This window comes from Carettochelys insculpta, chromosome 4, assembly GCF_033958435.1.
Source record: "Carettochelys insculpta isolate YL-2023 chromosome 4, ASM3395843v1, whole genome shotgun sequence".
In the NCBI taxonomy this organism is placed as follows: Eukaryota; Metazoa; Chordata; order Testudines; family Carettochelyidae; genus Carettochelys; species Carettochelys insculpta.
This window is the reverse complement of record NC_134140.1, coordinates 109,932,826-109,948,428: the sequence shown is the minus strand read 5'-3', so window position 1 is coordinate 109,948,428 and position 15,603 is coordinate 109,932,826. Positions and strand designations below refer to the sequence as shown.

At 39.8% G+C, this 15,603-nt stretch overlaps 1 protein-coding gene across 2 annotated transcripts in view; it reads right to left on the bottom strand.

The window, feature by feature from the left end:
• Positions 1–1,079: 1,079 nt before the first annotated feature.
• Positions 1,080–15,603, bottom strand: part of PAPSS1 (3'-phosphoadenosine 5'-phosphosulfate synthase 1) — a 69,926-nt gene continuing 55,402 nt past the window's right edge. The window contains exons 11-12 of one of the 2 annotated variants that reach the window (XM_074991983.1): positions 8,168–8,397; positions 1,080–1,804 (exon numbers count right to left, since the gene is read on the bottom strand). In XM_074991983.1, the coding sequence (XP_074848084.1) occupies positions 1,666–1,804; positions 8,168–8,397 (369 nt within the window). In that variant the 3' untranslated portion in view covers positions 1,080–1,665. The remainder of the gene's footprint in view (positions 1,805–8,167; positions 8,398–15,603) is intronic. The other variant, XM_074991984.1, reaches the window with a different exon arrangement.

The following is a 15,603-nucleotide window of genomic DNA, read 5'->3' as shown; positions in this document are numbered from 1 at the left end:
GCATGGTCCATTTTGCACGGGCATAAAGACCACTGTCTGTTGTTTAAAGAAATCTAAGAGGCAGGGTAAAGTCAGGCATTTTCAGAGCACAGTACCACAAGACTTTTCAATTCCCATAACAAGACTGAAGCAGCTTAAATAGTTTCCCAGCTGGATAAAGGTTGCAGATTATTCAAACTCCACTGAGGACAAATAACTGATCTACAAAATTCTTGAATTAGTTACAATAACTACCGACTGCCTGGAAACTATATACACATACACTCTCTATGTAAAAATATGATTTTAATTTAGTTCTTCCCACACACCTTATTTTTGCACAATAAATGGAAGTGGCAATGAGGAAAGGGAGGAGAAAAATAGTTCACATCTGATAGTGGAGTTGCTATGGAATAAAACCAGGAGGATTTGCAAAGGCTCAGTGGAACGAATCCCAATGACTCAGGTTTACTTTATATTGAAAAATGTCTTGAGAGCCAGGAAATATTTGTATTTCACTCTTCTGAGAATGGGCATTTTTGTAATTTTTGCAATACACACTGTTTTGGATGTTGAATTAAACTGGTTAAATATTTTTTACAGGATCTCTGAAGCGCACATGGGTGTCATTTACACAAGCTGAAGTGGTCTAGGAAAAAAAGGCTAGATTGTACTTTGCATCAGGAGCCCCTAAAAAGAAAAATACGGAGTTCAAATATTGGGCTAAATTCTCTCGAGACATTGCAATAGTAGCCAAGACATGGGAGATTGTTTGGGTGAGAATGAACTCTGCCTAGGAATATATACAGAAATATAAATAACTACTAAAATGGATGCAGGATTTCTCACAACTTTTTAAATAAAATTATTAGGGTCATAAGATAATAATTGGCACCAAATACTGGGAAGCCTTAAAATCAAACTATATAAAATATTCACAATAAGTATATAAACTACTAGCAACAAGCAAATAAAAGAAATCCAATAAAATCCTTAAAATGCCTGAATAAACATTATGTATAATTAATAACAAAACCTATATTCTCCTCTTTTCCTGAGTTATGCATTTGCTCTCACTTTGCTGTTCCAATGAAGAGAAGTACAAAATTAAACAATCAACTCCAAAATTTAATATAGAAAGCAAAGAAGTTTAATTGAGCAACATAAAGAACTTTTCTCTGAGATTATATATAATAAGAGCTTAAAGTTACAATGCTTCTGTGATCACTAGTTAACAAGAAAAATACCAAGTACAGTTTTAAAATATTTCATTTACTTCCATAGTTCTAAGGTTTAATCATTATATTTATCCTGCAAACCATGAAACTGAAAATGAACAGACTTCTTAAATAGTGTATGAAAAAATGTGCATCGATATAACAGCTGCAGAATTCATAAGAGAGAGGCATAAAATAATATAAAAAGACAAGAGTTAAAAATTCTAAGGCAAGAGTTTGACTGTAATAAAAGAGAAGACATTAAAACCAGCAGTTTGTTAGGTGCCAATACATAATAGAACCCATAAGACATGCAACAAATGATGCTACATTCAGGAGAAAGAAAGTGTGTTTCCAGAGAAGAACTTCCTGACAGACACCACAACAAAGCAGCATGAATGGTGACTGTGTGGTCCCCTTCTTAGTAATAAATCAAGCGTCAAAAATTGATCTGCAGTTAATAAGAGGCCTAAGCTTTCTCCAAGGATTTGTAGTACTCTGTGAGCACAGTCCAAGCTTTGGGAGCCATGAAACCTTCCGGAGGGTTTTGTCCTTCCCGCGCCAACTTGCGCATACGGGTTCCTGATATAAACTCAAAGTCTTCGTGGCTAAAAAAAGCAAACAAATCAACAATGTAAATGGAAGAGATGGCTGTTATGGCTGAGACTGACTTTACCTCCCCCCTTTTTTGATGACGACTTGATTTTAATTATTCTAATAAAACCCCATCTTGGAGTGTGACAATTGGGAATATAATTGGAGTTTCAGACATGCTGCTAATGAAGAGTACCAGAAAATCTTGAAAACACGTACACCCTAAAGTACAGACATATAAATAGTCTTAAAATAAATAAAGGGTATGAGGAATATTATGAAGCTTTTCCCTGTTCCCTCACTTATCTCCTGTCAGCTGTGTGTTTAATGGAGTAGTACAACTCTCTCCCCTGCACCTCCCTAAATTCCTGTGCCCATTCACAAAACATATTTCACAGCACTGTCATGGAGAGTGCAGTATGTTTTAGACAAACTTCCATCTTCTCACTGGTATGTATTTTGACCATCCGGTTTTCTGTTTTCCACACCTTGTTGACAATTTCCTTAGCTGATTTATTCCTGCCTTCTTGGAATGTGTGTTGAATTGCTGCTGTTCCTCAAATTTTAAAAGAGCAAGTAGTGTTTTAATCCTTGTGCAGATCATTCAAGACGTTCTGTGCTATACCAGTATATTGATATAGTTTCTCACCGAACAAAAATAGTTTACATGTTACAAGGCTAAGGTCCAAATAAACTAAGGGCACTCTTTTTTTGGCCCCTTATAAAACACAATGGGTATCTTTTATTTTTTTTTAAAGATACTCCAAGGCACCAGCGCTACAGTCTGAAGCAAAACTTGCAGGAACATAATTTCAATTTACTTGTGGAAACATATACTGTAATATATCAAAGCTAATTTCATCCTGTATGTATCATTTTCAGAAGAGCTTAAGTCCTACTTTCAAAATGTTATGAACACTTAGAAGCCTAAATTCGTTTAATATAAATGAGATTTAAGTTTCTAATTGCCCGAGTCCCTTTCCTGGAGGTCAGAAATGAGACTTATGGCCCTGGAAATGTCCACACAACATCAATTTTATGTTAACTGCCTTTCTGTGCCTTTCCTCACCACATTTTTATTCCTTCCCAAGTTCACACTGTTACACAGTAATGACCCTAAGAAGCCAACTCATCCACCATTCCTTCTTGAGCTGCAGTGTTTAAGATATTTGTTGTTCCCTGTCTTTATAACATTCCTTGTAATTCTGTAATCAGATGCTCTTATCCATGTGATGCTGCTGAAGTCTTCAGGTCTGCAGTCTATTTGTTAGCTCCTTAGGGATGCTGTTATTCAGAAAAATGGGGCCAAGGAGCGGTCAAATATACCAGGCATTTAACTGAGATGCCCTTAAACAGCATAACTGAGTCTCTAAGTCCAAAGACTGGTACCCTCTTCTGATCCTTCCTGGGAACTTGTATTAGAATATCAGGACTGCACCAGATTTATAGTCTGGTGTAAGCCTAAGGCCCAAAAGCATGTATGGTTTATTGCAGCTCAATTCTCAAGACTTAGGCAGTTGAATAAGAGGGAAACAGCAATAAGTCAATTAAAAAGACAAGATGGAGATTTTTATATAAATAAAGAGAGAGAGGGGGGATTTTACACGTGGAAACCGATATTCTATTAGAATGTGAGCAGAGACCAATTTCACATGCTGTTCACGTGGTCTACACATTACTCAGGCTGTACACCAGTAAGCAGGACTATACCAATAATCAAAGAAAACCATGTGATAATTGACAAACCAGACAAAATAGATTAACAGTTCAGTATTTCTTCTCAATATTTAGGACCAGAGTTCTTATCAGTCCCTTCTCTCTCTCTCTCTCTCACTTGTAATATTCAAAGTTTCACCATTCAAGAACTATTTTCATTATAGCAGCACTTAGAGGACACAACAGAGACCAGGGTCTCATTGTGCTCAGCTCTGAGCTTTACACACAAAAAACAGGAAGACAGCCACTATTCTAAATGCCTTACAGTGTACATGGGCAAGACAAAGGATAGGAGAAAGGAAATTCCCCCATCTCCCTTTTTAAGATGGGGTACTGAAGACAGAAATTAAGTGACGTGGCCAAGGTCATGAAGGATGTCTGTGGAACAGGCAGGAACTGAACCCAAATCTCCCGGATCTCAGTCTCTGGTGCCTTAACCTTCAGAAAAGCGTCTGCTCATAGGAGAATAACTGCAGGCTGCTCAGAAAAATGCAGCACTTTGTTTAAACAAACTGAAGTTTCCACCACACTTTTAAACTAAGACTTTGTCTACACTTGCAGTATTAAAGCACTGCTGCAGCAGTACTTTATCGCACTAGTGTGGCCACAGCACCAGTGCTGGGACAGAGCTTGGAAAACCACCTCCATGAGGGGCTGGAAGCCTGTTACATTGACAAGTTAAGGCCCTGAAACGTGTTGCAACTGGGGGGGCAGCGTGAGAGGGGGGAGGGTGTGATTTTTTCACACCCCTAAGCATGCAAGCTTCAGGACCGTAACACACCAGTGCAGATACACTCTAAGTGTTTAACATTTTAAGCTTCCCATTTGTTCCCTGGCAGCATCAAAAGCCATTAATAAGGCCAATGGGGGTAATACTAGACCATCAGCAGAACAGGGGTCCAAATCATCATTCCTTGCATATGCAGAGGCACTAGCTTCACGCACATCTTTGAGAGAAAATAAACAAACTGCTCTGGTAGCTGTATTTAAGGGATTGCTATGGTTAAGAGACTCTCCTGGGGTTCTCCAGAAAGACAAAATTCTAGTCTTTCTAGAGATCACTGTGGTTTGTTTGGATTGTTAAACACATTTCCTTTAAATAGAGTTTCTTCTCAGCAGCAGTCTGTGGCTGAATTTTACAGGAAAGTTATTGCAAAAACTTGGGAATCCATCTTCTCTCAAACAATAAGTGCTGCTGAGTTGCCAACTCCAGTCTTGCAAAGTTACACATGGCTGAAGTATATCAGCATTATCATCATAGTATATTTTTGTCTAGCCAACAGATTCTGCATCCAGCTTGTGCACTGTTATGATTACAGTTCATCTGGAAAGTTTCTCTGAACCTTTTGCTTCTATTAATATTAACTAATTTACTATCAATGTGTGTGATAAAATTGTATAGTAAAAGTTAAAGTTAGCACAGGACTACAAGGTTCTGCCATCTTGGTTTCTGCACGCAATAGTTCACTGAAACAGAACATACTCCTGGGAAAATTCTACAAAAATTCAGACAAGCAAAAATTCTCAAGTTTTCCTACAGAAAAGTAGGACAGATAAGCAATCTAGCAATGCTACACAATTCTGATTTGATCATTTGACAGAAGAAATAACACAGAATCCATTTAAATCCAATTTTACTCTGAGACAAGTGGTTGGCTTGTATTCCTTTTGTAAAGGGACTTTAAAACTCAGCTTCTCAAACACCTCTTTTTCTGACACTAAGGCTGTGTCTACACGTGCCCCAAACTTCGAAATGGCCATGCAAATGGCCATTTCAAAGTTTACTAATGAAGCGCTGAAATGCATATTCAGCGCTTCATTAGCATGCGGGCGGCAGCCGCGCTTCGAAATTGACGCTCCTTGCCGCCGCGCTTATTCCCATGGGAATAAGGGGACTTCGAAGTAGGCAGCATCCTTTCGAAAAGGAGCCCCGTCTGGACGCGACGCGCGGCGGCAAGGAGCATCAATTTCGAAGCGCAGCTGCCGCCCGCATGCTAATGAAGTGCTGAATATGCATTTCAGCGCTTCATTAGTAAACTTCGAAATGGCCATTTGCATGGCCATTTCGAAGTTTGGGGCACGTGTAGACATAGCCTAAAAGGTAGTAAAGTAGCACTTTAAAGACTAACAAAATAATTTATTAGGCAAGGTTTTGTGGGACAGACCCACTTCTTCAGACCATAGCCACAGGAGAACAGACTCAATATTTAAAGCATAGCGCTTTGCCCTCCATGTAGAATGGGAGTTTTAGTGTTGCATTTCATTCCCACTGTCTGCTGCTGGTTGCCTTCAACTACAACTAAAGAAAACATTTCTCATGAGTCACTTAACTGTCTAGTTCCATAGCCCCAACATTTGTAGTTTTTATTTTTTACACTACCCTTTCCATGAACACTCCTTTTGACTTGCCGAATGTTTAGATGAATGTAATACAGTAGCAATTAATCCTGAGTATCTATGGCAAGGACCCTTAAATAGTAGATTAATCCAAAGTCTAGGCCTGTATATTTATTCAATACACTAGCATAGAACTTAGAGCAATGAGCAATTAGAGCAACTTACTATGCCCTTAGAAACCCCTAAAACAGACAACTGTACACTGATGGAAGAATAACCACCATTATACTGCAAGACCTAATTGATTTATGAAGGTGTGACAAAGTTAACACTAAATTTCATGTCTGATACTTAACAAGTAGATCTTCACTGTTTTAAAAAAACAAAGCAAAACAAAAACCGCACTTTGCATTCTTAACTCAAATTGGCTAACACTGATCAGCTAATCAGAATTAAAAATCCCCTTGTGTAGATTTTCTCTGCTTATGAGCAGTTCTCATTTACCTGAATGGGACATGTGTGCTTACACTAGACAAGTATTATATTCCTTAAAAACTGAGGTTGGATATAATTTTCAGCCACAGTATTTCATCAGGGGACTATTCCACGTTATAAACTATCAAAACAAAAAGGCAGTCCAGTAGCACTTTAAAGACTAACAAAATAATTTATTAGGTGGTGAGCTTTTGTGGAACAGACCCACTTCTTCAGACCATAACCATACCGGAACAGACTCAACATTTAAGGCACAGAGAACCAAAAATTGTTATCAAAGTACACAAATCAAAAAAAGTGTGATCAAGATGGGCAAATCAGAAGAGCAGAGGGAACGCTCACCACCTAATAAATTATTTTGTTAGTCTTTAAAGTGCTACTGGACTGCCTTTTTGTTTTGATAGAATATAGACTAACACAGCTATCTCTCCGTTACTATGTTATAAACTGGTAGACAATGATTTAATAGTCTTACCATTGCTAACATCATTAATTTATGACTACACACTACATGATATCACTATAATCTGGCATCTTCGAGTAACAATATATTCACAGCATTAGTCTGGCATTACTGTAAAAGCTTATCGTTTAATACAGAAACATTTAGTTGCTGTTAGTAAATTTTTCAAAAAATTCATTCTACTACTTAGTTGTTATAAACAGCACCAGTCCAAACTATGTACTCTGTCCCTGTTCCTAATCCCATGCTTTGTTTTCTTTGTTTTTTTTTTTTAAACAAAAAAAAAAAAAATTTAGGCTGTGTCTACACTAGCCCAAAACTTCAAAATGGCCATGCAAATGGCCATTTTGAAGTTTACTAATGAAGCGCTGAAATACATATTCAGTGCCTCATTAGAATGCTGGCAGCCACGGCACTTCGAAACTGACACAGCTCGTCCACACGGGGCTCCTTTTCGAAAGGACCCCGGCAAGTTCAAAATCCCCTTATTCCTATCATCAGATAGGAATAAGTGGATTTCAAAGTTGCCAGGGTCCTTTCGAAAAGGAGCCCCATCTGGACGAGCCACGTGGTGATGAGCTACATCAATTTCGAAGTGCCACGTCCATCCGCATTCTAATGAGGCGCTGAGTATGTATTTCAGCCCTTCATTAGTGAACTTCGAAATGGCCATTTGCATGGCTATTTTGAAGTTTTGGGCTAGTGTAGACGTAGCCTAAAGACTTTCTAAAAAGTTAACTGGGGTAAAACGTACAAGGGAGACTAAGTCCCATGTTCAAAAATTGCTTAGACACTTAACCTTCTAAGGGTATAGCAAGCATAGAGGTTCTTTAATCACTATAGTAAATCCACAGCAGCTACGTCAAAACTTTGTCATCAACCTAAAGGTATCTTCACTGGGGCTTTGACAGATTTAATTACTTTGTACAAAACTAGGTGGGAGTAGCAGCGTGTTGAAGGGGGGTGCTTATTTTGAAGCTGCCCCCATCACCACTGTCAATCTGCAATTCACAGTCTGCACTTGGACATTCTTATGGTTGCTATTATGCTAATGAGTCACTGAATAGGCACATTATTGAATTGCCTCATTATCATGCCACCTTCGATGGGAGGGGACAAGTGTAGAAACAGCCACCAGTTTAATTCCCGCCCCTACTTCCGTGTCCTCACTTCTCTAGTAAAAACATTTAGCCTTGGGGAAAATAGTTCACAAACGAAACTGTCTTATCTCTAGAAGCTTCCATTTAATCAAAAAACTAAATAATAAATACTGAACGAGTTTGTTTAAAAAAAAAAACAAACTCATACAACCCAAACCTCTCATGTTACTAAGATACAGATATGTTTTAAAATTAAAACAACTTACTGCTCAAACTCATAATAATCCATGCACTTCTTTTTCTTATTGTACGCTGCAACTCTGAAGGGTACAATTTCCAATGTTTTAAGGCCTGGTGCCATAGTCAGCACTTTTGCACCATGGCTTGGTTCATAGAGATCTTTCCCTGTCTCAGGGTGTGGCATGCCTGCTGGATCCCGTCCCACGATGTAGAAGTTAGCTCCTGATACCATCCGTGACCTGCAGTGCCACTGAACCTGGAACATGATTTGGGAAAAATAAATGAGTAGGAGATAAAGAACTTGTGGGAGAAAAGGGGGATGACCCACAATGCTATTGCTGCTGCTAAACTAAAACAATTGCCTTCAATGTGGAACTCTGCTCTGGTGTCTCATGAGTCCCAAAAGAATAAATAAAATGTGCAGGGTATATATGTTCATTGTCGTTCTAAAGCAAAAATATAAATGAAAGTTTGCATGAAAGTCATATTACATATCAGTCGGGTAAGCAGCTCAAACCATAAATCAGTGAGGTTAAACAGAACACTTGCTATTAGACTCATGAAGACCAGACTTATCACAGTGCTTGCTTTCCAGCTGATAAGTTTCATTAAGAGACAGTCAGGCTACAAGGAATACATCCCTCTTACTTTTCCATGTAGGTAATTGCTGTAATCACCCCAGGGATGTCATGTTAAGATGCAGGGAGAAACTTCTGTAGGAGATTAATAGGACTACACAGCTTGGAAAGAATATGTTGACATGACAGATGAATGGAATGAATACTGAACAGAATGGTCAGCAGAGACCTCTAAATTTAAAGAAACTAGATTAAAAAAATCTAAGGGCAAATGCTAAGTAACATAATTAACCTATGCAACTCCCTTGTGTAGGGATAGTGTGGAAGTAACTAGCTCAGTAGGATTCAAAACAGATTAGCTAGTCTCATGCATGAGAGCATCTGTAGCTGCATTAACAATAATAAAGGGAAAAGAGTTATGTTTCAGCCATCAAAAAAGAAGCTTAGCAGCTAGGGAAGAAAGTTTTTATATATATTTCTTTTTTAAAAAACACCTTCCTCTGAAGTATGTGGAATTGCCTACAACAGATGGCAAGAGACTACAGATTCCCCTAATATGTAAATCACTGTATTTTTCAAATGTTCAACAGCAGTGTCAAAATTAACCTGAATGTAGAAACCAATGCAAAAGTGCTGTTCAGATGAGCCCATAAATACCAAGCGATGCAGAAGAACTAAAATCCTACATCCACACCCTCACAGAGTTCTTCCTCCAATATTCAAACTTGGAAATATATACCTTCATCTACATCAGGGGTGTACAACCTGTGGCCCTTTAAGGATTTCTTTGCAACTCCCAATGCTATAATTGCAAAGTAAAAATCATCCCTCCTAATTATATTCAATAAACAGTGAACATCTAAAAAGCCCAACAATGAACAACTCATATCTATATGCGATGTCTAAACATCAGATAACTTCCCCTTTAATATGTGCAGTGCATTGTGGATATGATACTGTATCTGTGTTTGGATCATGCTGCTAATAACGTGAGCTGATTCTGAGAAGGAAAAGGAAGCTTGTGGCATTCCTGCTGTGAAGGGCAACACACATTTTAAGAAAGAAAACAAATTAAACATAGGATGGACCATATTTTCCTAGGCCTAATATGGGACACATTGCAGGGGGTGGCTCCCCTGATGCAGCTGCCAAGCCAGTGCAGCTCCCTGGCTGCCCCTTGGCACGGGGCGCTGGACCAGAGCTGCTGCCCCGGGGGAAAACTCCCTGGATGCAGGGGCAGTTGACCTGTGGGGCATGGGGGAGTTTGCCAGATGACCCACAAATCTGTACGCCAGAAATGGGGCTGATGCCATGCAGGGGACCTCCCTGGCTGCCCCACACCTATGGGCACCAGGAATGGGGCTACAGCCCTGCCGGTGAGGCTCCTGGCTTCTCACCACACCACGGGGAGATGGGGATAGGTCTGTAACCCCGTCGGTGCATGTCCCAGCTTCTCCAAGCCATGGGGCCGGGAACGGCGCTGTGGCCCTGCCTTTTAGGTGTCATATGCCTGGCTGGAGGGGCAGCTGCCCAAGGTGCCAGGTCCCATTAAAAAAGGACTGGGGGGGGGGGGGGACACACTACACCACCCCACCCTGCCTTACTCACCTATGGAACAGCTTCTGCTGGCTCCCTCTCTTGCTGCTGCCTGTAAATGTGGTGGTTGGGTATGTGCTCTATGAGCTCTCTGGCCAGCAGCTGGAGCTGCACTGACCTGGGGGAAGGGCAGCTCAGCAGTGGGTGTAAATAAGGGACAATTAGCCCCTTTGTTAAAATAAACTGGGATGCATTCCTGGCAGCTGAAACACTGGACTGTCCTGGCCAAAACGGGATGGGAGGGATGGTCACCCCAATTAAACGTGAAGTAAAACTGGCAGAAATAAAGTAGGGTCAGGAGCGAAAGTCAGGAAGATAGTAGTATGTGTACACACACACACACACACACACACACACACACAAAGTGTGAGAAATAGAATAAGTAAGAAGTCTGTGAACGTCCTGCAGTAAACATGCATCACATTACAAATCACTATGTGTGCACTGTTCTTAAAATAGAGGTTATAAAAAAAAGTATGGTTTGATGTTATTTCCTAAGGACCGACTTGTATTCACATGCACGGCGGCTCTTCAATTAATGAGGTTTTTTACCTAACTCCAAAAAAAGGGCTCTTCTTGCTATTTTGATTGCTGACCCCAAACTAGACCTAGTCTAAAACTGAATCAGCTATTTATGTCATTTTTATATTTATTGCCCATAAAGGCTGCTTCATTCCCAGAACATCTAAGATTGCCTCTGGTCACTTACACTTTTGAAACACAGTAACTTCACACGGTATTTGGCATGCTGAACTGAGACATGAGGGAGCACATATCCTGCAGTATTCTTGACTACATAAAAATAAATAATAGCAACAGTTTAGGCTCAAGCCCACTACTTCTCAGTTCCACATTATAATGTATGGGAGCAATCCTCAATGATCAGAAAAAAATCCTGCAAATTTTGAAGTTCACCTGACAGATTAAAGCACACTCCCCTAAAAGATTAGGCAGCGTCTCATAATGTTGCTTTTCAAATAGCAAACATGGGAGGTGCATCTAAGTGCACCAATATTCACTTAACTATGCTTCTTATTTGGTCCTAAAAAAACTGACACGGCCCATGAACTAACTGAATATACAGTGTCCCAACAAAATGTTAAAAAGCAGGTAAGGCTGCTCAACTGTATCATCAACACAATTTTATAAAAATTTAAAAGCCACGACGCAAGAAATCCCAAATTCAATCCTCACTCATCCACCACAGTTTTGCTGTACCTCTCACAGATATGCCCACCACACTGCACGTCCTTCCTCTTCATCACTGCATAAAATGTGCAACAGTTATGTCCAACCGCACATGCCAATTACTGAAGAAACAGCTAGACATAAAAATACCAGATCGCTTAAGTAACGGAAAGGAGATTATTTCCATAATCAGGGCCCTCCGGTCTAGTTTGCTCAATTTCACAGTCAAAGGATTTTGAAAAATTGAAAATTTTCATTATTTCAACTTTTTAAATCTGAAACTTCATGATGGTGTAAATTCTAGGGGTCCTGACCCGACCCAACCCGACCCAACTCCCCCCCCCCCCCAAAAAAAAAGAAATGTTGCGGAGGTTTCACAAGATTACCATAGAGAGGGCTATGGTATTTCTACCCTTCTATACAGCTGCTGGGGATGGTGCTGCATTCAGAGCTGAGTATCTGCTCCCCTCCCCCCCAAATAACTTTGTGATTCCCCTTTTGCTTCAGGATCCCCCAATTTCATAAATGCTGGTCTTCCCTATGAAATCTGTAGAATATAAGGCAAACAATCATCAAAGACCTGATTTCACAGGAGGAGAACAGATTTCACGGCCAGTGACGCATTTTTCACAGCTGACACTATGGTTATCCCGACCCATAATAATACACTATAACCTAACACAACTTTAAAAGTATTAACAATTGCCCAATACAACACACGGGAACATCACGACTAATTAAATGCTGCCCATTAGCCCTTAACTTCAATTTGCTTCAATTCAACAATCCAACCAGTAAGCTGATAACTATTTCTGAGTTGGAACAGACATTGCTCAAGCTCCCCATATCCCGACACTCTTGGTTTGCTGGCAATAAAAAGCAGGAGTGGAAGTGGCAATAAGCACCTTAGATGAGATTCTGTGCCCACTTCCCATAATACTTCTGCATATCCCTACTAAATCAAAAGCTCTGGAAAGCCTCTCTTGTTCAGGAATGAAGGCAAATTAGGTGCCTAACCCACTCAGATGGGTTTGAAAATCCCACTAGATGCTTATCTGAATCTCTCAGCACCTACATTCCTTTGAAAACTAGATCCCTAGGCTCTTCTGAAATTCCTAAATGCAGATCCTAATAAACTCAATTTTAAATTTTTTTGGGGGGATAGGGGAGCTGAGGAAGGGAAAGGGGTTCTTGGTTTGTGTTTAACAGATGGGAAGAAAATTAAGCAACCTTTAATATATTTGCTGTTCTTTTTGGAAACACTTAGTAATTTCACTGAAAAAGCATTTTGGGGTGGAGGTGATTTATTTGCCTACATTATAATGACAGATTAATACAAAGGAAGTATTTCCATCAAGGAAATGTGATCTGGGCTCTATGTTTCCACTTTTAAATTAAATACATTCCTCCTCTAAAAAAAAGTACGACCCAGTGATTTGCTGCCAAAAGTCCCATCAGAGCATTTTAAAAAAACCATATATAAACATTTTAATTGCAAACATTACTATAGGTCAATCATTCCTATGAACTAAACATTTACCCAATTTCAACAGTTTTACTTCTGCCAAACCGAAGTCAAACTAGAAACAAACTCTCCATCTGCGTTTCCCTGGCCTTCCAAACTGCACTGGGTGGCCATCGTAGATCAGGAGGCATCTGGCATCTTGAAAACAGTTTGATCAATTAGCAAGTTCTGCAAGATGGCAAGAGACTAAAGGGATGGCTAGGAGGCAGAGAACCAAAGGACTGCCTATTCCCCATTGCCCTTTTCTTTTATCTGAAAAAGTTTTCACAGTAGAATGAGTCAGCAAATGACAAGCAATGAGCAATTAAATAGAAAAATGGCATCTTCTGATGAATGACTTAGGTTGTAATCAAAAGTTATACTTGAATGAGTAATTCTCTTACCTGATAATTTTCTGTTAACAGCTTCTCTCCTCATGCATCATTAATGGCTTAATACTATTTACCTAAGAAATTTGGAGGCAATCCAATGTCGCTGTAGACTCCAACACTAAGTTCCACCCTACAGCTTAGGCCACCAGAAGAGTTCCCAAACAACAAACTATCTTCCAGCAATGGAGTAGCATTAAAACAACAACTCGATTTATAAAGAATAACCTTACAGCAATTACAGTACTTACAAATCACATTCTAGTCATTTACCAGACCACCAGGGTAGGCTGAGTAAGGAGAAAATCTGCTAACAAAGAATTACTAAGTCACAAATTTCTCATTCTGTTTCACAGCTTCTCTTCTTTTATCACTACCAGGAAATAGTATACCACACAACCAGGGAGGGAAAGGAGAAGCAGAGTTTTAATTACTATTACAGAATTACAGGCAGAAACAGGCATTTCCCTGCCTTACAGCAGGAGATTTAAAAGAATTAAGGGGAACCAATCCTGTAGCACCTCCTACCAGTGGATTCCTCTGCAGGTGAAAGGAAACCTACTTTGCAAACCTTCCTCACCTGAAGCTTCCCACAAGGACACTAGGAACACTGTGAATCTTTCGTCATAAAGTATCAGAGGGGTAGCCGTGTTAGTCTGTATCTGTAAAAACAACAGAAAGTCCTGTGGCACCTTATAAACTATCAGATTTTTTGGATCACAAGATGTTGTGGGTAAAGACCCAGTTGGTCAGATGCAGGTGCATGCACTTCTTCATAAACAGTTTTTAAGATTCATTAACAGGAGTGTTGTGAGTGAGAGACAGACAGATGAAATTCTTCTACTCTGCAGTGATTAGGTCCCAGTTGGAATATTGTGTCCAGTTCTGGGCACCACATTTTGAAGAAAATGGGTAAAAATTGGAGAGGGTCCAGAGAAGAGCAAAAAATATGATTAAAGGTCTAGAAAACATGATTTATGAGGGAAGACAAACAACTGAGTTTGTTTACTTTAGAAAAGAAAAGACAGAGGGAACGTGATCACAGCTTTCAAGTACCTAAAAAAAGATGTTACAAGGAAGAGGGAGAAAATTATTTTCCTTAGCTTCTGATGATAGGACAAGAAGCAATGTTGGACATTAGGAAAATCTTCCTGTCTGGGTGGTTAAACACTGGAATAAATTGCCTAGGAAGGTTGTGCAGTCTCCATAATTGAAGGTATTTAAGAGCAGACTGGATAAGCATCTATTGGGGATGACTTAGGCGATGCCTGATCCTGCCATGAGGGCAGGGGATGGACTTGTTGACCTCATGAGGTCCCTTCCAGTTTGAGTGTTCTGTGATTCTGTGCTGTGCATTCTAACTGATACAGGACTAACATCTTGCCCACAGCAACTCTGAAGACCTAAGCAGTGCTGTTTTGGATAGAATGGGATGAAAGTGGTACAATGGTAATATGTACCACATATTTGAGATACCTCTTCACAGTTCTAGGGATGACCAAAAAGATGCTAAGGATTGGAACAAGATGATGCCAGAATTATTTCCCACTAGCCATGGAAAGAGAATTCATTTTGGGTCTAAGAGCTACAAAGCAGCAGAAAGGAGATGAAATCTTACTTTTTAGAGCTGAAGACAGATTTACTATTAGGGACTAACCGTTTCCATGGGGCTAGATTACTCCATATGAAAACATCAAGCAGTTTCTTGCAGATTTCTGATGCTATCTGCTGATGGAGAACTACACAGACCTTGGGGCTAATCCCATATGGCTATTCTTGTGTAAAACAGCAGGTCTCATCATGAACTGTTTCAAGAGCCAAAAACCTGACAAAACAGAGATGAAGGAACAGCCAATTTTCCATTTTGCATGCAAGTGGACTCCTGAAGATCGAGAAGATGATACAGCAGGTATGTCACTTCTGAAGTGTTCAGTACTCAAAACTGACACTCCTTTTTCTATGAGTTTAGCACCTATTTAGGTATCTAAGTGAATTGGCAAGGTTTTTTATGAGTTCAGTAGCCAGAAGCTCTCATTTGTGCTCAGCACCTGTTGAGACTAATGATTTGGCCACTTTGTTTAGGTGTCTAAACAGGGGCTGATGCATGCTGAGCTCTTTTAAAACTCTGTCTCCAGGCTTAGACTCTTAGAAGATGGGTTCAGCGTATGCAAACTAGATATATTGTACCTCTGTCTAGTTCCAGAGTC